We start from the raw sequence: 23,930 nt of genomic DNA, 5'->3' as shown, positions 1-23,930 counted from the left end.
TTCAGAAGATATAATTATGAGCAACCATTTAGCAAGTAAGATCTGGTATTTTAAAATACTGATTATTGTTATTATTTATTTTTAATGTAGAAAAATTATCTGACTGCTGCTGAAGTAGATCCATATACTTGGGGATTATCTCTTCCTATTGATGAGCGACGATCTGCCAAGGTAAGTGTCTGAAGGTAGTTAAGTAAGTGGTGTATAAGTTGAAAAGGAACCTAGATGTTTAAGCTGTTACATAAAAAACTTATTTCCACTTTAGGTTTTTTTGTTTGGTTGGGGGTTTTTTACACTTGTTTACAAATGAGTATTTTTGGAGGTGGTCATTAGAATAATTTTCAGAAAAGTATTTACATATTTAAAAAATTTTTAATCCTAGGTTGCCTGTACTTTTATTTTTTAGATAGTTAGATATGTCTGTACTGATACCAATTTGAGGTTTGCTGCTTTTAATTCACGCCTGCAAGGTATTTGGTGTGTTCAAAAGTTCTAGTGATTGTTCCTGGGTTTTTTGTTCAGCAATAAATATTGATCTAATAACATTGGTTTTCTTATAATTATATACTCTTCTAATTTGTTGCTCTTCGTATTGCAACTTGGGGATAATTTAAAAATTATGTACTTGTAGTTGTTTCTACAGTAATATTCTTATCAGTTCCTATCAGATCTAAAGGAAGTGTGCTTTCTGCTATACACAATTTGTTTTGATGTCTTTGTGTGTGCTTTACCTACCTGCTTATACTCTTGTGATAATTTTTTTTTTTTTTAAACCCCAGATAAATCCAGGAATCTAAATAAAGCTGATTTGGTATTTAACATAATGCCTGCTGTTAGTATAGGAATCTTCCCATTTCTCAATCTTTTTTTTGAGAGTACCAGTACTAATGTGTTTTGTGAAAGGAGTATACATTCTCTCTCTATGTGCTTAGCCCCTTTGATCTCCCTGAGGTTTCTTACCAGTTCATGGTCTTGCTTTCAAGTGTTGGAGAAAGATACCAGCCATAACAGTCTCTGCTATTGGAGGTTCATGGAGGTTAGAATATGAAGGTGCAATATGCATATGTAGATTTTCTTAACCTGTGATCCCTTCCTCTGATGGCATGATTCTGTGGAAGCCTGTATCAGCCTTACAGGGGTCACCTCTCCTCCTGCCCTCACACTCTTGGCCTTGTAATTCCCAGTTCCTTTCTTGCATTTGCTTGTGAATTGATCCAGGAACTTGAATTGGCAGAAACATTGTAATTTAGCAAATATTTTTGTTGACTTGCTGAACACTGGTTGGTTGTTAGAATCAGTCAAACCCAAGTGAAGTCTGAGAGATCAACTGTGTTGCTGGAGGACTGGACTGTTGCTCTAGGTTTTGTTTGGTTTTGGCTTTTTTAACCCATGTTGTCTTGGAGTGGCATTGTTGCTCTGTGTTTGGGGCTACCCTGTCACTGTAATCTGGTGCTGCCCTGTCACCGTAATCTGGCGCAAGGCTTCTGCTATGGAAAGTGTTGGTCTTGCCCTTGCTGTGCTTGCTCTTGCTTTCTGCCTCTCTTGTGCTACAATAATGTTTGGCCATATGTGGAAGTGAGAATGCAAAGAAGTGAAAACTGCTGTTATGAAAAAGCCCTGAAAACCAAATTATAGTAACGTTGAAAAAAAAAAAGAAAAAAAAACACCAGCAAGAATGAAAAGCCCAGGAAGTAGAAAGGACTCCTCCTCAGCGGCAGCATGCACTTGTGCTTAGTTTGTTAGCTTTCAGTTCTCTTGAACTTTGTTTTAACCCTTGAGAGTATGTGTGCTGAAACAGTGAAAGAACTGGGGACATGTCTGATCATTGATGGTTTTATATCATAGCAGCTCAACATTTTCTGTATGAGTGTTGTATCCTTTTTACCCGTTTATTGCTATTGCAGGACCCAAAAGCTGCCAGAAGATGTCACACTATGCCCTGCTAAACAGCATCTGGGCAGTTAATGATTGGAGGTTAACTGCATTTCGGTTTCCTCTGTTAGGTAAAATGAGTAGTCACACAGCATACCCAGTTTTCTGCTGAGTGTTTTGCTACTTGTTAAAGACAGTGCAAGTTTCTCAGCTCTGGAAAATAGCCCTCAGCTATCATAGCTGTCTGCAGGTTTTATATTCTCAGTGTCAGAAAATCCATAGACACAAATTTTGGAAAACCAGTTTTGGGAAGCATTGATCTCACTTGCAAAATTCTTACTAAGCTGGTATTTTCATGGTGATTGAGGTATAAATTAGTTTGAAATTTGTTCATGGCAAAGTAAATATAAAATGCTCAGATTTTTTAATACCTTTTGCTTTTTTATTGGAAAATACTGCAGCGGAGAAGAGCATGATCCGTAATACTGTAATATAATTCTGTTTTTTTCATTTATGTGATGATTGGAATGATGTAGTATAACAGATGGCTCATGCTGTAAACAGAAGATAGTAATACCAGGGAATAATGTGAATTGAGGTTTGCTTTACCTGGAGACTTTTGTATTTCATATTATGTTATTAGGCTATTCATGTACAATTCCTGCATATTTTTAGCTCCGAGCAAGCTGGTTATAAATGTTGTCATCTTGCAAAAGCAGTTAGGACAAGGTGGATAGATCATGTTTTTCTTTGTTTTCCTTATATTCTTTGCACTTTTGACTCTTTTTGCAGTCTGCTTAACTGCTTGTTTGAATTTGACAGTTCAAGTTATATCCTAAGCTGTAATTGACATACCTTTTCTATAGTTGTATTTGTCCTGTTTTAATTAAGTGGGACAAGTCACAACTAACCTTAACACACACAAAAAAAATTATGTTTAAAAATCATCTGTAAATACATTCAAATTGGAAATTAAAAGGTGATTTCTAATTGTTGAAGGAGTGAGGCTTTGGAACAATTTTGGATAGATTTAGGAGGAGGAAAGCTTACTGGTCTTAAGATGGAACCTGATACACAGTAGTGTTACTGGAGTCCAGACTTCATGCCCATGAAGCTGACTTCTGCTTACAGATTTCAGATTAAACGAAAGTACTATGTTCAAGAATGAACGAAAATCTCAAAGCAATTCAAGCCCTATTCGTACATCACAAAGAAGGCTGGGGTGGTGCTGGAAACACACAGCTTGCTTATATTCATTTAATACTGCAGCTCTGTAAAGTTAAAAGCTACTCAAAAAGGCAGAATTATGATGCCCTTTTCAATGCCTGTTTTAGGAGAAACTGCGGCTTGAAAGAAGCAAGGAATATAATCAATATCTCAGGGATAAAGAAGAATGGAATGAAAGGCTAAGGAAATTAGGGAAGAAAAACACAGAGGTAATGCAGTTTTATCATTGACTTAAGACATACAAAGTAAGACAAAATAAGCAAAGAATGTCATTCAGTTAGGCCACAGATATATTAATATATCTAGCAAGTCTTGTTATAAATCATACAGTACAGTTTTTGATTCCTACTTCAGTCATGTCTGTCTGGTAGAATGATGCTTTAATTCTGTGTGTCTGAAGCGAGTCCCTGGATTGTTCTTGGTGATAAAAGTGGTGGCCAAAAAAGCTGTCTCTGGACAAAAATGTTAAACTCCACACAGTGTTTCTTTAGCTTTTATTTGTAGTTGCTTTTTCCTTAGTCTGTGTGTCCAGTTCATGAGAAAGCAAGGCAAGTGCAGGCAGCTGTCCAGTATATGGTGCTGTTGATTTGTGAATAATAATAATAATAATAAAAAAAAAAAAAGGTCTCTACTACTGAAAGTAGTAGAGACCCATGCGGAATTGAACTCTGATTCTGATCTGGGGCCTTGATGTGTATGGCAGTAGGCAGCTAAGCACCACACAGCCATTCACTTGCTCAGTGCTGGGAGGGGAGAGAATCAGAAGGGTAAAAGTGAGAAAAGTCATAGGTTGAGTAAAAGCCAGTTTAATAGGTAAAGCAAAAGCTGCACGTGCAAGCAAAGCAAAACCAGGAATCCATTCACTACTTCCCACTGGCAGGCAAGTGTTCAGCCATCTCCAGGAAAGCAGGGTTCCATCATGTGTAATGACTGCTTGGGACAGCAAACACTATAACCCTGAACGTCCTTCCCTTCTTTCTTCTTCCTCCAGCTTTTATTGCTGAGTATGGTGTCATATGGTATGGGATATGCCTTTGACCAACTGGGATCAGCTGTCCCAGATGTGTCCCCTCCCAACTTCTTGTGCACCCCACAGCCTTCTTACTGCTGGGGCAGCGTGAGAAGCAGAAAGCCCTTGATGGTGTTTTAGTACTGTTCAGCAGTAACTAAAATATCCCTGTGTTATCAACGCTGTTCACCACAAACCTAAAATATAGCCCCATAGAAGCTGCTGTGAAGAGATTTAACTCTATTCCAGCCAAAACCACTACAACAGTCGACAGAGGCTTTTTAGGTCTAAATAGTGAGACCCTTTGTTTTAGTAGTCTGGAAGCAAAATCTGAGAAAGTGTTTCTGCTGCTTGTTAATTGTAAAATCTTGTGTAGAATGGGTACATTCTCTGTTAAAATGTTGTTGTCTTAGTTTTGTGGTAGACTGCAGTAATTTGGAACTGTCATCTAATGCAGGTTTGATTTAATAAGTCCTTCCACATTTTTTTTGATACAGAAATTTTTAAGTGTACAGTAGCGTGAGAGCTAGGTTGTTCTATGAAGGGGCTTGTATTTGTACTCAAAACAGCTGAAAGTTTGTTGTCTGTCTTACAGCATTTGGCAAGTGCAAATACCTATGGATTTATAAGTTCTGTCTAAAAAAATGTTTCTGGTTTGTCTCCAGGAAGATTGTTTTCTTACAAGAAAGAGCTTTTCCTCCAAGTGCATTGGAGTGTCATATAGATGAAAACTATTTTAATCTGTGAAGACAGCTGTAAGCAGTGTTCAGGCACCCTTTAGATGTTGGAATTCAGTATCTGATTCTTACTGGCTTCTTCAGGGGTTGGAGTGCAACACAACAGTGATCCTTAGGAAAGATGTGGTAAAAATGCAGCTTGTGTTTGTGTAACTGAGTCTATAGATCTCAAGATTTTTATGCATGTTTAGGCATTTGTTTCCTCAGCTGACTTACCTAATCAAATCTGTTTTGGGAGTCAGGGTTTTTTCTTTCTGCTTTGTTTGTCATCCCACTGGACGTTTACATTATATTTTTATTATTCTGTGTAGAAACAACTTTGCTGTCATAAAAGAAGTACCAGGAAGAAAACTTGGTGAGAATTTGTTGAGGTTCTTCAGTCCCGGAGGCGTATTTGACTTGGAGCAAGAGTCAAATGAATGGATCTCATGATTAACATATGCAACTTCAAGAGTTTGATCCAACAGTTTAGATAATCATAGGGTAAACTTTAGTTGCAGGGAACTTCTGTAAGTCAGGTAGTATAATTCCCTGCTGAGAACAGTGTTAACTTCCCAGCTAGATCAGGTTGGTCAGGCCTTAGCTGTTTGGGTTTTGAAAGGATGGAGATTCTACAGTTCCTCTGGGCAACCTGTTCCACCACTTGAACCACTTAATCTGAATCTCTTTCCCTCTGTATCCCATTAGAACTTCCTTTACTGCAACTTGGGACCACTGGTTCTTTGAAAACCATGATTCTGGCATTTCTGTAACTACTCTTTAGGTAGAGACTGCAATTATAGTTCCTCCTGCCCCTATACGTATTCTCCTTAACCTTCCTTTTCCAGGCTGAACAAACCCAGCTGTCACCTTCTTCATGAGCTCAGGTGCCTTAACCATCTCAGTAGCCATCCTCTGCTATTTCACCAGTTCATCAGTATCCATGGGGAGTGGGGGGAAACTAGGCACACTACACCAGAACCTTAATACTGAATAAACACTGAGCAGTGGAGAAGGATCACTTCCCTTGACCTGCTGACAACACTCTTGCTAATGCAGCCCCAGGGTGCAGCTGGCCGTCGCTCTGCTGACTCATGTCCTGCTAGTTGCCCATCACTAACCCAGGCCTTTTTCTGCAAACTGCTTTCTAGATGCTCAGTGCCCAGCCTGTACTGATGCATGGCATTGTCTCAGGTGCAGAATTTTGCATTTGCATTTGTTGATCTTCATGATTTTTTTTTCGTCAGCATTATCTCTCCAGTTTGTCAAGACTGTTCTGAGTGGTAATCATACCCTCTAATATATTGATTCCTCTTCCCAGTTTGGTGTCATTTCCATTTTTAATTTACTTTTCATTACATTTTGTAATGTATGAGTTACTGTTATCTTTATTCCAGAGGTGGAAGGTTAGTGCGTAGAAATACTACAGGATTGTTTCAAAACCATGTTGTTTGCTAGAACTGTGTATTGAACACTGGTCCAGTGTGTCATAGGGTGTTTTTTCATCCCCTAAACTGTCCTCCTTCATAGTAACATCTCTTTGGGAGCAAAGAAGTGGATTAAGAAATGGTCTGGTTAATGTGTTGTGCTCATAGGTAAGGAGCATTATGGACTTGCCTGAATCTGAATAGAATAAAGGTATCTTGTCTCTTGATGAGGTATAAAGTTCAAGGTGTTTTTTTATTCTTTGTGTCCCTGAATCTGGAGGTCAAATTAAAGTTTGTAAAAGGCCCATCAGGATTGATAGCCATTAAAAAAGAGGAAGAGTGTTTTGTTGTTTTTTTTTTCCTCAAGGAAAAAAAAAATTCCTAGCTATTAATCCTTCCTTAAAGTATTTTTCTGGCTCCCCTCCTGCCTTTTCTCCAGTACCCGTTTAGGGATTGTTTGAAGAAATAAAAACCCACGTTTTCGCTTGTGATTTGGTTATATTCAGATCTTCTAATACTTTTTTTCTCTTAAACAGAATGAGATGGACAGGAATAAAAAACCTGTTACCAGGCTCCAGCCAGAACTGCATGCAGAAGTACAGCCCTGTAATACAGGTGCAGAACCTCCCAAGAAGGATGCCTTCACTTCTACAGAAGGTTATGAAGAGCTGCCAAATAAGAGATGGCTGGAGGAAAACAGGTATCATAGGTTAGACGATGAGGTTGAATCAAGAAGTCGACTACTAAATAGAAGACTTGATGAAGACTTGGATGTTCCTGGTAGAAGATACCGTGAATTTGCTAGACGATCTGTAATTCCTATTAGGAAGCATCATAGACTTGATGAGGATCATGATTTTGATAGAAGATACTACAGAATGGACTATGATCCTGAGACAAGTGAAGAAATGGACCCTAGATTTAGAAGTGAAAGTGCTTTTGACAGAAAAACTCCCCAGATTTTTTATACTAATAGGTATTCTTAATTCTGTTTTCTCCTTTATTTCCGTAGTGCTTGTTGACAGCTATGGTTTGCTCTCATTGAAAATTAGACAAGATTCCCATGTGAAAGCAGGACTTTTGTACTTAATTTAAAAAGAAACTTTGTGATAATTTTTAGAAAAAATTATGTGAAAATTGTACCAGTACCTAAGACTATACATTAGGGATTATTTTATATATTATGGCAAAGCAAGGATACTGGAGAAATTATCCCAGGAAAAGAAGCTCACAATTCATTTTTATGAAGAGTAGTTTGGCAGAAAACATGTTAAGTATTTGAGAGCAAAGCTCTGTGCTGGGAACCCAAGATTACATATACATCTATAATAGTTACAGCAAGTCGATTTTCAATTCAGATTCCAAAATTGGTTTGAGCTTCAATTTTCAGTACCTGCCACTACGTGTTGGAAATGTAAAATTATATTTTTTTAAAAAATGTCTTTTTTACTACATCTCTTGCTAAATGGTGGACTTTAAACATATGCATAGATGAACCAAATCCTGATGGTGTTAATAGGTGCCAATATCAGTAATAACTACACAATCTGAATAATCATTTAAGAAAACCCAACCCAAAATAAAGAGGGTGTTTCAGATAACTCATTCAGGAGGAAAACTGCTGTTATGTACTGTTCATTATTAAATAGTCATTACTGTGTTAACTGATAAATCAATTTTGGTACTTGGACCTAAGTTATTCTTTCTCTTCTAACTTGCTTATTTTAAAAAAAACAACAACATAACTTTCCCAATCATTCAGGGTTTGGCAGTCTGGCCACCTTCAGTTATTTCATTGCAAGAACCATCTGCTTTCAAAAGTAGATGGGTTGTGGTGTGAAATAGTACCAAACTTGAAACAGATTTGGTTTATACAGCTACATTCAAATGAAATAAAGCAGTATAGTTTTTTGTAAATAATTTTTAAAAAGGTGCTTGAAGAGTGTTCATTTATTCACTTGACAGATCTTGGGAATACTAGTGTTGTAGATTGTTTTTTTTTTTTTTTTGTGCCTTTGTGTTAAGCTTGTTGCCAGAATTGTTTTCCTGCAGTTGCTTCAATGAAGGAAACACCAGTGTCTTTCCTTTGTTAGGCAAAACAACCAGTTCTTTTTCCTAGAATTAACACATCTAGAAAAAACAGAAGGCAAATTGTACTGCTCTTAACAGTGTTAAATATTACCATGGTGTTTCATTGTTCATTGCTGGTGGACTGATTAAATGATCTTTTGAGTTACTGTTTACAGGGATAATTTTCTGGATAGTACTGCAAATCAGTAACTGGGAAAAACAAACCCTAAAATGCACTTCTACTGCAAAAGTGTTTTCTGAATTGAATGAAGTCATGCTTCTGGTTCTGTTTCAAATGCCAATAGACTTAAAATAACTTCTATACAAAATTAGCTTTTGATAGTCTTTCTCAGCCTTTTAAAAAAATGTAAAGGAATTAAGTAACTATGGAGGAAAGGAAGTGTCTGAAAGCATTTGGGAGATGCAGACTAAATAAATGAGTTATTTCAGAGTTTCTGACTGTATGTACAGATGTGCTTCTAAACCCATGTATTTATTCATACAGGGTTTCTGAAAAAGACTAGCAAATGGAAATTGTGGTTGAATAGGTAGCAGGCACACGATTGCCCTCTTATTGCTGAATGAGATTCACAGAAGAGAATGCAAAATGCAAAAAATGTTCCATCCTGTAGTGTAATATTGGTAGAAATGAGCATAGGAGGTTCTAGGGTAGGGTGGTCTTGTCCTACAGCTTTTCAGAAAGAGAAGTGTTAGAAGCTGGACCTGGTGTCTAACAAAGATAACCAAAATGTCCGTATTTTTGAGACTAACAGCAACCTTAATCATCTGTGTTACTTAACTCCCAGAAGGATGAATGTCCCCTTTTTTCTGGGTAGCTGTTTACCTCTGTCTAATACAATTGGACACAAAGTCTGATATTTAAATAGAAATGAACATTTGATGAAGTTTGAGGGTTTGCTTTGTTTCTCAAAGAATATATACAGAATTATATTTGTAAAATATCAGCAAGGCAGGTGTTTGAACAAACAATAGACAGTATCATATTGAATAGAAATATACTGCTAGTTCTTAGTTATTCCAGAAAACATTGATGGCGCTTACATAAATGCCTGTGACCCATATATTACTAGACAATTAATTGCTTACTTGGAGAGGCCTCTGAAAGAGGTTTAGTTCCAGGTTTCTTCTTTTTAAAAGGAAGTACAGAAGATAGTCTTACCTTTGTTATTGGCAATCTTGGTGCATCTTCTTAAAAGTTGCTGGACCATCATCTGAATTGCCTGAACTTATGTTTGTACACAAGGTTTGGTTTTTTGGGTGTGTAGTTTCTACTTTGCTGAATTTTTATTGACAGTTACCTTTTTTTATTAAATGTGCTTTGTAATCTATTACTTTTTTTCTGCTTTGCAAGGAGCTCTGCTTTACCTTTTATGAACTATATTCAGCCTTTCTTCAGGAAGGAGAAGTGCATCTATTAGTTACTGACAGCTTAGCTTCTGAAGAGTGAGCATTTTTTTTTCTAAATTTCAGGCAAAGTCAACTTTTCCAGAACACATTTGATTCATGACAGAAGCTAAATGCATAAGGGGCAATGTTTTTGTTTGCTATAGTAAAGTTTTTATGTTTTAAAATGAACTTTATTAGTTTGGAGAGGCAGGTGTTTGTAATGGGACTTTTCAGAAGGTTTCTGTTTTGACGGAGCTGCAAGGACTGTGACATATTTCAGCAAATAAAAATGGTGCGAGGAAGTGCAAAATGTTCTGGTTCTTACGAGTGGAATGCTTTAGTCCATTCCCAGCAGCCAGGTCTGTCCTGCAAATAGGATACAACTTCTCGACTGATTTGGGCTAACATGTCAGGGCCTGCCATGCTAAGCTTGCTGCTTTTTACAAAAAAGGTCACCTCTTGAATCCCAAGGTTTGTTTCTTTGCTTCTTCCCTGCATCCTTTCATCATGCTGTGGACTAGGCTTTCTATTCCTGACTGTGTTTCAGTCTTATGTGACCAGCACTGTAAGCAGCAGATTGATTGTTATCAAAAAGATACCTTGATCATGAAAGAAGGTCATGTTATGCCAGAAAGATGGATGATGTTCTTGTAGATGGTTAAGATGCCAAATCAATGTTTAATAATCTGCTTGCATCCTTTTGCCTTTGATTATGGGCTTTTATTTAAATTACAGAGATGGACAGAGCTTTGGATCTTTTTATGTAAAAGAATCAGATGAGGTTTTTTCTATGCTTACCTAGTATTTTTTTGGTGTGCTTAATAGGAAGTCCATGGCTTTGTCCAGCTCTGGAAAATATATAACTTTGTTAGCATCTGTTAGGTACTATCTTTTTCATTGAATACCTATCTATTCTTGCCTTATTTTATCAAGGTATCTTGAAGTTCTCATTAAAAAGTAGTTAATTTGCAATGCGGGAAAAGCCTGTAAATTCAAAAACCCCAGATCTTTTCAGGAAAGGCTCCCTTGTGTACATAAATTTTTGGAATCTTTGAAATTACTTGAAGCTTCAATTACATTACTTCATATGTAGATGATTAGAATTTTTGTATCCTGAATTCTGAATTTTTGTATTCACCATGTTACCTGTCTTTCATCTTGATCAAAAGCTACCTCTTTCTTTTAAATGGTATCAGGTGTACAGTGAAGGATAGGTTGTCATTAAAGAAGCTTTTCATATCTGAATTAACTGTTTCACCAGATTTGCCCGTTAGCTGTGTGCTGAAACCTGTTACAAACTTTGGCTCCTGGGGATTAAGAGCAGCAAGATCTGTTCCAGTTAATGCAGTGTGAATGCTGAATGCGCTTCAGCTCTCAAAACGCTTAAACAGACTCAATAGATAAAGGCTGCATGAAAGCAAGCTTGGAAATTCAAGTCCAGAGAGAGAGCTGCCTTGACGAATGCTAGCAAAGTGAATTATTTCTAGAAATTTTGTGTAATATTTTCAGAACTGGTTCTGCTGTCCAGTGTGCAATCAGGCTGAGACTCCTTTTGTGCAAAACTGCTGGACCTTCCATTTCAGATTGGATGTTTTTAGGCAAGCACAGCTGAATGTTTTCTATTTTTTTAAGGCCCTATCTGGATGGAATCGTAAGAGATCTACCTGCAGATCATAGAGATGAATTAAAGGAGAAAGCATGTGTGCAGCAGACCTCAAGAACTGGAAATTCTAGGTGTGGTATGCAGTTTATTTTTTTGATAACTGCACTACAAATTCATAGTTAAAGGCGAATGTTTGAAAGACGAGTATTGTGTCTGAAATGGCTGATAGTTTTTCCTGCAGCCAGGATGCAGTAGAACAAGAAAACCATGTTTCCTTTGAGAACAGTTACTAAAGCTTGCATGCCGGTTCTCTTTTTGAAGCAATAGTTCACGTATTCTCCAACTGAAGACTTAATGGTTAGAATGACATGGAATCCTTTTTTGATAGTTTTACAATTCCTTTTTTTTCCTTCTTGTCTTGATTTTACAAGTCCTGAAGTGATCTAAGTGGATGAGGCAGAAGCAGAACACTTGTAAAGCCCTTATATAAACTCTTGACTGGCACCACTCAGACTGTCAAAGTGCTCAACGAGTGTTTCTGATTGCTTCAGAAACTACAGGCAAATGAGAACTCTGAGAAGCACCTTTTTTTCAGGCCATTTCTTCTTTTGCTTGCGTATTTCTTTGGATTTCAGGAAAGCTGTTTGTCATAAATGTATCACTTAGTGATGTAAGTGCATCTATCATGTTTCACACAGATTGCAAGTAATTCTCAAGTTTGATCTTTCCATTTTCTTTTTTGTCTTTGCCAGAAATCGGGTACAAATTAGTGCTTCAGCTAACGAACTGGCCAAGCGTGCAGCTGAAATACCGTATACAACAGGCCTTGTTCTTGGTACGTATAAAAACCGAACTAATGACACTGAGTAAGCCTTTCGTTGTGTATTTTACTTTTCTTTGGGATTAAGTAAAAACCTGAAAAATTAGCTTTTTCTTTGTGCTAGTTGTTCCCAAGGCTGGTAAATAAATATTAATTACATAGAGAAAATAAAAAAGGAAAACCATGTTCCTTGTTCCCCTTAATGTAACTCATCTTTCTAACTAATTTTGAAGAGCCCAAGTTTATTCTTAGATGGAAATGGTCCTGTTCACAACCTTGTGCAAGATCAAATTATTGTGATCATCTTTTACTGCTTAAATAGAGCCATAAAATTTAGCAGAGAGCATTATTATTGAGCATAGCAGAGAGAAATACTGTTAAAAACAGCATTCCTAGTTAAATTCAGAAAAAAGTCAGAAAATTACGAGGCAAGAATAAAAGATCTGTAGTAGTTCTTCAAATGGGAGCCTTTGAAGGCAAGCTAGATTTGAATTGTGGAAAAATTGACTAACTGTTGTCAGAATAATTTCTATATTTTTACTTTTGAACTTAAACGATCTTCAGTGCTGTATGTGGCAGGTAAATTTTTTGGAACTGTTTAAAGGCAGTATTAAACCAGTGGTGTTGTAATGGTCAGTGGCTCTGATGTGTTCAGTCATCTTTTTTGTAGTAACTTGAGTACATGAAGCTGTGAATTTGTATTCCTAGCAGTCCTGGTTAGGAGCAGAATATTGTTAACTGTGTCGTATAAAGATTAAGTGGATTAAAACTTGAAATTTTTGGAAATGAGAAGTGGTTTCATACTCCCAAAAATCAGAGACCATGAGTTTATTTTGAAATTTTAGTCACTTGACAGCCCTAGCACAATAATTGAATAAAAAATTCAGTCAGTCGTGCCTCCTGAGTGGTGGTTGGTTTAGTTTGTTTGCAGCTTTCTTCAGTTTATTGTTCAGGTCTGCTTCACTGGAGATCTACAGTGACTTTGTGTGTGGAAATATGTTAGGAGTCCTTGTGTCTGATAGTCATACTATATAGAAAGTGGTGGTGATGGGGTTTTTTGTTTTAAAATAATAGAAGGCTCCATGCTTATTGTAGCAGAACTGCTACAAGTTAAAAGTTTTTTTGAGTTCCTCAAAATCCACGTGAGATGTTATCGCTGTGTTCTTTTAGCAAAATACTGACAGATTTATATATGTAATTCTCAGTAGCCATGGGAACTATCCTAAACATGGAGCAATTTGCTTTCCTCCCTGTGGGTTTAACTCTCTTCTATTTTAATTTTCATTTTCACCCAGAGCAGTGCCTTGTAATTTTGGAATGCCATAGTGTATCTTCCTTAGTTGAGTGTGTGTGGGGGGGGTTAAGTAACTTTTTTTAGTTGCTGTTGTATCACATTGCTTTGAAATTTGTAGCTTCCTGACTATAAAAAAACAGGCAAACTAGGAAAATAGTAATGAAAATTTTAGTAGTTTTTGATCATCATGTTCCAAACAAACTGCATATTAAGACTAGTTTTTTGGGGTCTTTTTGTCATTAAAGATGAAGAGTTCTTACGCACATTCCCAGATCATATACTCTCCTGTGTTTCATGTTTTAAATTGACTGAAATGCAATGCTTTTGTCCCATACCTTTTGTGCGTTGTGTGGAGCATTTATGCAGATGTGTGGTCATTTCCATTAGGCTGTCAGGACCCAGAACATCTCCAAAGGAAAAAAGAGAAATACAGGCAAGAACTAATAGAACAGATGGCAGAGCAACAGCGAAATAGGAGACGGTAATGGATAGTTACTATATTTTTAAAATATAATGGCTGAAATGTAAAGGAATTTCATTAATTCAGTGTAGTAAGAATAATTTTCATTCAGCTGAGGAATTCCAGCTAGCTAGGTAATACTGTTTCCAATTAAGCTCATTGGCATGAGACCTTTAATTTTTAATAAACAAACCCACCAGCTTTCAGTGGAACAAAGGAAAAAAACAGATTTTTTTAATTTTTAAAAAATTTAGTTCCTTGTGGGTAAAGAAGCTCTAAATGAAATTTCCTTTTTTGCTGGTACAGGAGTGTCTAATTACTTTGCAAAGTTGAAAATGAATCTTGTTTTGTCTTCCAGTTTAGGAAAGTAACCTGTCACTTTAAAAGCACATGAGCATCTGGCTTATGCATAATAATAAAATATTAATTTCTTGCTTAACTGTTAGTAGCTGTGTGCTGAATGATAGTATGGATGCATAAAGACACACAGTGATATTAGTGAAGGGATAAAGAAATAAAAAAAATTACTGTTGATGGTTTCACCGTGGTGAAAAATTGTACATGCTGAACAAGCCTGAGCCCTGAAATTACAATATAGTACTTATTGCTGTACTTTTGAATCATTCATTTCACTATGTTTATAATAAGCTTCTTGCTGTATCATGAATAAAGATCAATTTTTAAGAAATATCCTGAAAGGTTGTAGTAAAAAGCAATGTGGTGGTTTGTCCTTTATAGTAGTTGTTTTTTGTTAGGTGGAATAGATGATAGCCAGATACTTCTCAAGTGTTCTGTTTGTTTACAAATAAATATAAAGTATCAGTCTTCCCTGATTCCAGAAAAAATCAAGTGGAATCATGTCTTTGGTTATCATGTATTTTCAGATTTATTTTAAATACAGAGTTATGAGGTCTGTGCTTTGAAAGAATGAGTATAATTGTTACTGCTTTCTGATTTGATCCTTTTTTTGTTTTGTTTCTTAAAACCAGTGAGAAGGAACTTGAGCTCTCAGTTGCTGCTTCGGGAGCTCAAGACCCAGAAAAGATGGTAAGGAACTTGGGGTTTTTTTTCCACCTATATAGACTTTTTTTTTTTTTATTACATGTACAGTGTGGTTCCTCAGTCACAAAACTGTGTGGGACTTTTATAGGATGATAAATGTTGTGGGGTTTTTCTAATAGGGCTTTATCATAGAATCAAATTGAAGTAAAGGATTTTAAGGTTGTAACTCATTACACATGCTTTCAAAAGCTTAAGAGGAAAATATTTTCATGGAAGTTACCAAATGTTTTCTTTTGCTGTGACCAAGTGGAAATTTTGTACAAGCAGTGGGTCTCATGGAAAAAACAGTGTTCAGTGGTAGCCTGTACATGCAAACATTAGTAACCTTTCTTTTGGAATGTTAAGTATGCTGCAGAAAGTTTTTGCTCTTTTTCAGTTTAAAAAAAATCCAGTTATTTTGCAACCAAGTTGATCTCCTTGTAGCAATTTTTAATTTCAGATTGGTAATTCTTTTTTAAAAAAACTGCCAAATGTAGCGTTCAGGATTACAAGCATTTTTTATGGGGTTTTGTAAAACGCCAGATGTTTAATATTGTGCTGCTTGTAGGACTTAATGCAGAGTTACTACTGTTTCTACTTCCTTGGTGAGGTGATTATTGTACTAAGAAGTTTGATTAGCATATATGGAGTAGATTGTCAGCGCTAGTAACATTACAAGCAGACTGATTGTCACAGAACTAGTAGGATTTGCACGTGTTTGCTAAGTGCCTGAAGCCATTGCATCTTGAGTGCAGTAGAGATCTGCTGTTGGAGATGTAGGACAGGTAACTTTCTCAAGCAGGAATAAACTGGTTATGAATTTAACTGGTTACTAGTTTAAAGTACAAACGGTGCTGCTTTTTCAGGGAGGCTACAATGCAGAAAGTTGTGCCGTTTCTGGAGAGTTCAGCAGAGGGGAAAGGAGCTCTTACTTTCTAGAAATTGAGCATGAATGAATAGCTGTAAGATGCTATTAGTCAGCCTGTGAGGCAGGAGAATGAGAACACATGTAGATAAGCAATGAAGCTGAAACAAAACTCTTCCTTCTAAATGGGGAGGGGGAATGCTGATGGGTGATCTGGCTGCATGTTCCTGCCCTCTGCTTAAAGTATCTGTAATGCTTGTTTGATCCCTTCTGTGAACTAATTCAGCTTGGTAAACTGGCAAAAGTCTGAATAATTTTTGCTGCTTTAGTTGGCTTAGAAAGGTTGCTGATTAGGGATTCAGGTGGTGAAGGGGAGAGGGATTGAGTGTACGGCTGGTAGCCAGGCAGGAAAAGAGGAAAAACTGAGCAGAGGATGCCGGCTTTTCTGGCACAGCAGGCTGCAAGGTCAGTGTAAACAGTTATGTCTAATCAAAGCTCACTAGGCAGAAGCATGCTGTGCTGCAGTACTCTATATACTGTACACATCTCGGTCAGAGACTGAAAAGTGGCTGTTGCAGGAACAAAATTATTTCCAGAGGAAGTCTAGGGCATATATAATGTTTTAAAACCATTCATTTAGCTGAAAGCCTTCAATTAAGTAGAATTGCTATGTTCATTAAGCATCAGTCACTGTTAGCTTTAAATTGCCTCTCGGGGAGAGATTCTAATTAGGTGGATTTCTTGATTAATTACAGGTTGGTTAAATAGCAATGCCTGATTAAGAACCTAGAAATGCAGACTGTTGTATATGCTGCTTGTTTAAAATAAAACAATCCCCAGGATGAACTGAGTACCATAGTCACATCTGAAATTAGCTACAGAGCTGAAATCCTTGGGGCACTTTGGGAGCAGTTCACATTAAACTTGTAGTGAGAAAAGCTGTTTTAAATTTTCTGCTGAAGACACTGGATTTGAAAAGACAAATAAAAAAAGTCTATAGACTGCTTTATAATTTAATTGCTGTAGCTTATATCTGTTACCTAGTTTCGTATTCATAGGTAGATATTTGAAGTTAATTGTTATAAATAAATGCTCATGTTTAGTAGGTTTTGAGAATTTTAATCTTACCGCTGTAGTTCATGATTTAGTGCTAACTGCCTTGTATGTACTGTCTTGCAGCTAAGTGATGAGGAGGTAAAGATTTAATATTTTGCTGAAATACTTCTGTATTGTAGGGTATATGGTTTAATGTTAGATATTAGATATTCAGTGATTGCTGGTGTTACTTTGAATGCATGTTGATTGACGTACTACAATGTTAGGACCAGTACATTCAGAAACAAAATCTGTTTTAGTTTTCCAATGCGTAATTATTTTTTTATGATTTCTATTATACTGACTCACTTAAACATTAAAATATTGATGCAGAGCATCTGGTGTAAGGGCATTCTGGGTGTGATAGGATAGTTCTGAAACTGACTTGCATGTCTTTGCATTATTTGCATGTTGCCTTTGACTTTCTTCTGAGGCTGCTGTTTATCAATAAACATTTGATACTTTTATTTTAAAAAGAAAACCCCCAACATTTTGTAATTGTTGTGGCTGAAAAATTTAATACAAGAACTTAAAAAATAAAATGATGGTATTGCAAGGAAATGTTTATTGTAAAAAGTCTCAGTATGTGTTTGATTTTAGTTTTTACTGATTATGAGCTAGGAGTGGTGGGGAGGGATTTCGGAAACTTTTCCTATGCATAGTATGAGAATGCTGACCATGCAGGAAACTGGCAGCTGTCAATAACCTGTACTACAGACAACTGTGGAAATATCTTTTCTGGTCAATAACTAGAACCATGTATTTCCTGAAACCTGCCATAGAGGTTGGTTTTTGTAAGTCTGTGATAAACATGCTAGAATTCCTTGTAGTATTAGACTTTCCATAATTCCTTAGGAGAAAAACCCGCACAGGAATTTGAATAGCTGGTCGGGACCCAGTGAAGTGTTTAACACAACCTAAATGGGGGTTCAGGATGTTTCCTAGTACTAGCAAAGTAACCGTTTTGGGTTTTGTCTCTTTTTCTATTTTTTTCCCCTTCAGCTAAATAGATTGAAGCAGTTTGGCTTGACAGTGAGAACTTCTGAAGTGAAAGTACCTCCTGAAAGGCCTAGTGTGGCTTTCCGAACTCCAGTGCCCATCTCCACAGCCTCTCCAGTGAATGAAGACTTTCACAGGGGGCTAGCCAGCACTCTTGGTGAAATAGCAGCTCCCAGGTGCTTCACCATCATGTTCATTTTGCATCTTAAATAAGATTGTTGTTAAGCATGTTACTACTGTGAAGGTAGAGCTCAGTCCTGCTATTGATCCTTCTTGAAGGAACTGTTGAAGGTCAAAATAGAATTTTGACAATTAACAGAAAACTAAACTATTATGCGCCGAAATAAATTATTTAGGGTCTATTTCCTTACAGTTTATTTTGAAAAGTCTAGGGAGGCTGGATTATCTGTGAAGACAGTCTCTCGTAGTGGATGTTTATGTAGAATAAGGGTCATGCCGTAGAAGTTGTGTCCATGCCTGCAATATTGAACCATGTTGCAAGAATGCTTGGGCACATGCCCAGCAGTGTCCGTATTGTTAGAAGGCTGGCGTGGCATGAGTTTGGCCCCTATCACTTAAGTGATTTCCCTGGGCTAATGTCGGGAATGCAGTGTAGGCATCAACAGCTTCCACTAGACTGTGACTGAGACTAAACGAGAGAGAGGGAGAAGGAGCTTCAGGCATGTGGCTGAAGCTGTGCTGTGCCACTTGCCCTTTGACCAGAGACTAGTCCTTGGGTTGTTTTATTTACTGTTACTGATGTGACCAGTAAGTATCATTAACTGAACCAGTTAAAGAAGCCATGCCTGGTTTATGTTCTTTGGATCTCTGGAATAGCGTGGGTTCATGTACTACTCCATAAGGGAAGGTTAAGTCCCTACTGAGGCTTACTGTATATTATTCCTGTATGGCAGTAATGAGAGGTCTTGGAGTGAGCTAATTCTAGAATTTTCTCATAGAGAATTCTCCCCTCTGCCCCCAGCCCCTTCCCTACCTCCCTCCTTCCCTTTTTCCTTTTGATGATCTCTTTTCAGTTGTACAACGAAACATGTTCCTTTTTTCTTCAAGGCTTGCACCAATGCCACCGCCTCCACCACCAGTTTTGACAGACAACTGTAGAACGCCTTATGATGATGCATATTACTTCTACGGGGTTAGGAATCCATTGGATCCGAATCTTGCATGTTGTAAGTTGATGAATTTAGGTGGATTGGTGGTTAGAATGACTCGGATGACTGCTTTTAATCTGGTTAAATGATGAATAATGTAGAACTAATAACAGCACTTCAAATCCATTTCTTAATCTGTATTGAAAAGTAGGCTTTTTTCCAGTACTGGTTTTGAATGAAGTAGGTTTCTTCAGCTGCAGTAGTGGCTACGGCTTCCAGAAATCTTGTTCAATGCTTGAACAAGCTCTAGTCTCAGCTACTTAGCCATTACTCCTCCTACATAATTTTCTTTATAGTTTTGATAATCAAACCATTATTTTCTATAATTGCTTAAATCATATAATTGATTACATGTTTAGGTGTTGTTACAATTTCAGATATAATGTTAAATATTTTTAAAGGAACTGTATGAAGTAATCAAACTTTAAGAACTCTTTTTTTATCTACCCTTTGACTGCTGCTTCTTGATTTCATGAGTGAAACAACTGTGATGGGTGTGGAGGGACTCGATTGTGTGGTGTTTGTGTTTTCCTGCTTTTCCTGCTTTTCCCTCAAAAAAGCAGAAATACTTTTAAGAAGTTGTGCTACCTTCGTAGAACTTGCAATAATAACTCTTGTATGACTGATTTGATTAAGATTGGTATCCACTGAGGAATTTTAGGAATGCTAGAGATTTAGGAGCAGAAGTTTTTAGATTATTATCTTTTTCCACAGTGTAGATTTCTTACTATCTTGAAATGTAGTAGCTTATGGTTTAAGACTTTTTTTTTAATAGTTCCAGGCACCTTTTTTACTTTTTTTTCGTAATCTTATTTTCAGACCACAGTTCTAACTCATAGAAGTTTTGGGGTTTGGGGGTGGGTGGATGGGGTGTTTGGAGGTGGTGGTGGCTTTTTTTTGGGGTGGGGGGGTGGGTGCCGGTTTGTTTTTTCTTGGCATTCTATTTTGTTGTTGCGTGTGTTTTGGTTTTTTTTACCCTTGTATCAATATAACCTCTAAGGTAAAATGGCTTACAGTTTACAGAGTACTAAAGAAACTAATACCTAAAATTCACATACAAGAGTTAGGTTGTCTTAAAGCTTGTTGTCACAAACTGGAATATTGCTAATGCTTAAAATTTGAAAGTGTGAAATTGTTTTAGAGATGCATCTTTTACTGTCTCGAACACAAGCAGTACTATGCACGGTCATGCCAAGCCCTGCTGTGGCAGGATGCCGCAGGCCCCATGTCAGTAAGAGTACAGATGCCAAACGCACTGCATTTCTGCAGGAGGCCATGGGGCTGGCCTCACAATAGGGGACACATTTGGAAAGCATGAGGGCAAATGTTACATTAAGTGCATTATTTCTTAGTTCATTGTAGAATATGTTAATGAAGACATCTGTAAATTTTTAAGGGATTTAGTTGAATTTAAGAAATAGATTTGTACCTTGGCATTGTATTTCTTGGTCTAGAGGGTGTTAAGGATTAGCTAAGTTTGTAGTAAATTTGAGAGTCCTATTTGTAATTCTACAGTCACAGAGTTTGAGCAGTGAGCTCTATTTAGCTGAGCGTTCAATTTTTTTATTTTTTTATTTTTTTTTTACTGTCTAGGTGGTACAGGTGTGATGGGAATGCAACCCACACCTAATCCGGATCCTCCTTTAACCCAAGCCCCAGTAGAGCAATCTGTGTAAGTGTTGTGCATATTCATATTCTTTGTATTTATCTGTATTGATACACTCCTCCTGTTGGGGTTATTTTGCCAACAATAGATACGCCTTTTGAAATAAAGTGTGTTAAAGACAATTCTTCAAACTTCTAATTAAGAATTTCTATCTTAATAATTCAGTGAACTCCTATTTTTATATGGATTTATGGAGATGTTTGAGAACATAAACTGCCAGGCTGTGGAAAACAACAGCTCTTAAATATTTCAGGCAGGGTTTTTTGTTTTTTTTAAACACATGCACGCACACCCCTGGACCCTATGATGTTTTTTCTTTTATATGTGTGGTTTGCTAATTCAGAAGTAACGTTGGACAGAGGGATACAGGAGACAGACAAAGAAGCATAGGAGTGTTTCCTGGAATAAAACCAAAGCCTTCCAAAGAGGCAACATTATCTTATCTACAAGAATTGCAACAGCAGGTACGGAGTGATAAAGTTTCTGACACTTCCTTTTTTACTTTTTAACATGTAATGATTGTAACTGTTGTACTCTTTCAAATATTTTTATTTAGTTTACAATTAAAAAGCTTTCTTAACTCTCCCTCCCTTGATCACTTCTTTCCATTCCTCTGCCCCTGCTTTAGCTCAGTTTAGGTCTTCAGGTAGACTTTAAGCTCTTCAATTTGTTTTGTCAGAGGCTGAGAGAATGTTAAGACTGACAGCAAACAGATTACTTTGCAGGCATGGATTTTTATATAATTATTTTCATAAACGTAAGAACCTGCATCTTTAAAGCAATGGGTTGTATTGCTCTGATACTCCTATTGAAAGATTGCTTTTGAGCATTATTGCTGTAATCATTAGGAACACTCTAATTTCAGTAAGTTCTTCATGATCATTTGGATACTAATTCTCAAAAGCTTCCATAACGTTTACTTCTAGAGTGTTTGTAGGTGGTGTCTTGCCTTTTTTCAGCTTCTTTTTTGATAGACTAGACAAATTTCTTGAGTCTCCAGGAGATGTGCTAGTCTCCTACTCATTTTAGTGGCCTTTCACTGCTGCACCTTGTAGGAGTTTATATTTATAAAATGTATTTGACCAGGATATAAGACATGTTATTTCAGAAGAGGTTTTGCTAGAACCCAGTTCAGAGGCACTAACATTTTCTTATCTTATTCTTCTTTATGTATTTCTTCAGTGGAGGTAAATAATTATAAAAATATTCTAGTTCTATATCTAGCTATAAAAATATTCTAGTTCTAGTAATGACTGTGCATAGGGATAAAGGAGTGGCTGCCAATCTAGGTCAAACTAAGAATAAAATAAACATTTAGGAATAGTGTCTGATACTGCACTTGGGCTTCTCTGAGGGTATTTTCTCACTGTAGTAAATTTTATCTTGCCATATTAGAGACTGCACAATTTGACATGAAGGTTTAATAAATGTGGCACAATACAGTCTGTCAAAGATACTATGCTGCTCAGGTTTGAAAGCAAACGGAAGCTGTTCTGCTTTTTCTTTCCTATAGACAAACCTGGTGGACCATTTTTGTAAACAGTCGAAGGGGAGGCTAGATGGGTCTTTGTATCGACTCATTGTATAATTGTCTAACTGCTTGGTAAAGGGAAATGTTCATCAAGTGCACAGAAGAAACAAATAAGAAAAATACAGTAATACATTTCAGCTACATAAATAGTAAATTAATGTTTTAAAAGCTTTGACTAGAAGATGGACTTCCTTTAATAGCTGTTCTCTTTATAAATGCTACATTAAGTTATTGGGAAACTTAGTTATAAATTTAACCTGATATTGAAGAAAAGGAAGAACAAAGCAAATGAACAGTTATGTGTTGTTTGCATACATCATCATGTATGACTGCAGAAAATTGTTTCATGAATGGTTATAGGATTGCATAGCGTTCTATTAAGGCATTTATCGTTGGGAGTCTTTCTTTATCTTATGTCATCTCTAGTCTGAAGTTTTGGCTCAGCAAAGCATACCAGGTTGAGAGAAGTGAGTGCTGTAGTGTTGTAGAATTTTGTCTTCAATTTTCAGGCAGTATAAACTTCTGCATCAAAGATCCAAAGATACAGGATTTCTGATCTACTGCAAGTCTCAGATGTGAACATTTCTACAACTTGAAGTCTTACAATTTGTGTCTGTATGTTTCTCTGCGATTATGCACAACTGGATGTGCATGTTTTGACAATTCAATGCACTGTCTGCAGAACAGACAGTGAAATGTTTGTGATTCACTTGATATGGATCGGGGAATGGGGGAATGATAGCATTCAGCTTTCTCTGTTAACTTTTTATTAAAGTTATACTTAACGTGTTATTTTATGCAACTGACTTTGGTTTATTTATCTTTAGATAAGAGAGAGGGAGGAACAACGCAGACAAGAAAGAGAGCAGAAGAAACGCTATGAAGCCAAGTTAGAAGCAGAAATGAGGAATTACAGCCCCTGGGGAAAAGGTGGTGGTGGGGCTCCTCTCAGAGATGCAGAAGGAAATCTGATAGGTATGTTTGAAAAAATTATGGGTTGCCTTTTCAAGATTGATGTTTTCTTGCTCTTGTAAGGACTCTGTTCAGATGTTAGTCCTTGTTTTGCAACACTGGTATTTTTGACAAATTTTATTGTCAGATTTTTTATTGACAAATAGGTACACTTGTTTCAAGCAGATGCATGCTAGAAATATTTGAGTTAGTGATTATTTTTGTTTCTGTAGAATGATTCGAAGACTACAATTTGAACAAAATGGGAAACACAGGGTATGTCAAGTGTACTGTAAGATTACGTCTTCACTTAAAGGGAGAAGGAGGAAAACAAGCTGGTAGAGTCATCTACAATACAAACATGCTAAAGTCTGTTGTGAAGACTTATTTAAACTTTTTCAGGAACAAGGTTTTTTTATCGTTTTTCTTGTTTGAAATAACTTTTATTGCCTTAGAAAGCTTGTGCCATGGAAAATGGAAGCATGTTTGAATAAATATATAAAGCTAAGTGGAATATTTAAATTTCCCCAAGTAACACTGCTGGTAAATGGCTATATAGATAGCAGTCAGCAGTAACGTTTTTTAAGGTTTATTTTTCTCCAAGTGCTATTTCATAAAAGATGGGAGTAGTGAGCTGGGAAGTAGCTATGATCTGGAAAGTTGTTCATTCACCTCTCCAGTAGTTCAGAGAGAGATGCAAGATTAAAC

At 36.8% G+C, this 23,930-nt stretch overlaps 1 protein-coding gene across 10 annotated transcripts in view; it reads left to right on the top strand.

Moving 5' to 3' along the window:
- Window positions 1–23,930, top strand: part of CSPP1 (centrosome and spindle pole associated protein 1) — a 63,934-nt gene that overhangs the window by 14,470 nt on the left and 25,534 nt on the right. For 7 of the 10 annotated variants that reach the window (XM_037379136.1, XM_037379137.1, XM_037379140.1 and 4 more), the window contains 12 exons: window positions 91–171; window positions 3,207–3,308; window positions 6,788–7,227; window positions 11,361–11,462; window positions 12,084–12,166; window positions 13,833–13,926; window positions 14,895–14,952; window positions 17,909–18,081; window positions 18,974–19,092; window positions 20,668–20,746; window positions 21,084–21,204; window positions 23,099–23,246. In XM_037379136.1, coding sequence (XP_037235033.1) covers window positions 91–171; window positions 3,207–3,308; window positions 6,788–7,227; window positions 11,361–11,462; window positions 12,084–12,166; window positions 13,833–13,926; window positions 14,895–14,952; window positions 17,909–18,081; window positions 18,974–19,092; window positions 20,668–20,746; window positions 21,084–21,204; window positions 23,099–23,246 — 1,600 coding nt within the window. The remainder of the gene's footprint in view (window positions 1–90; window positions 172–3,206; window positions 3,309–6,787; window positions 7,228–11,360; window positions 11,463–12,083; window positions 12,167–13,832; window positions 13,927–14,894; window positions 14,953–17,908; window positions 18,082–18,973; window positions 19,093–20,667; window positions 20,747–21,083; window positions 21,205–23,098; window positions 23,247–23,930) is intronic. The other 3 variants (XM_037379144.1, XM_037379142.1, XM_037379143.1) reach the window with 2 other exon arrangements.

The sequence above is a fragment of the Falco rusticolus genome, chromosome 3 (assembly GCF_015220075.1).
Source record: "Falco rusticolus isolate bFalRus1 chromosome 3, bFalRus1.pri, whole genome shotgun sequence".
Lineage (NCBI taxonomy): Eukaryota > Metazoa > Chordata > Aves > Falconiformes > Falconidae > Falco > Falco rusticolus.
This window is presented reverse-complemented; position numbering and strand designations above follow the sequence as displayed.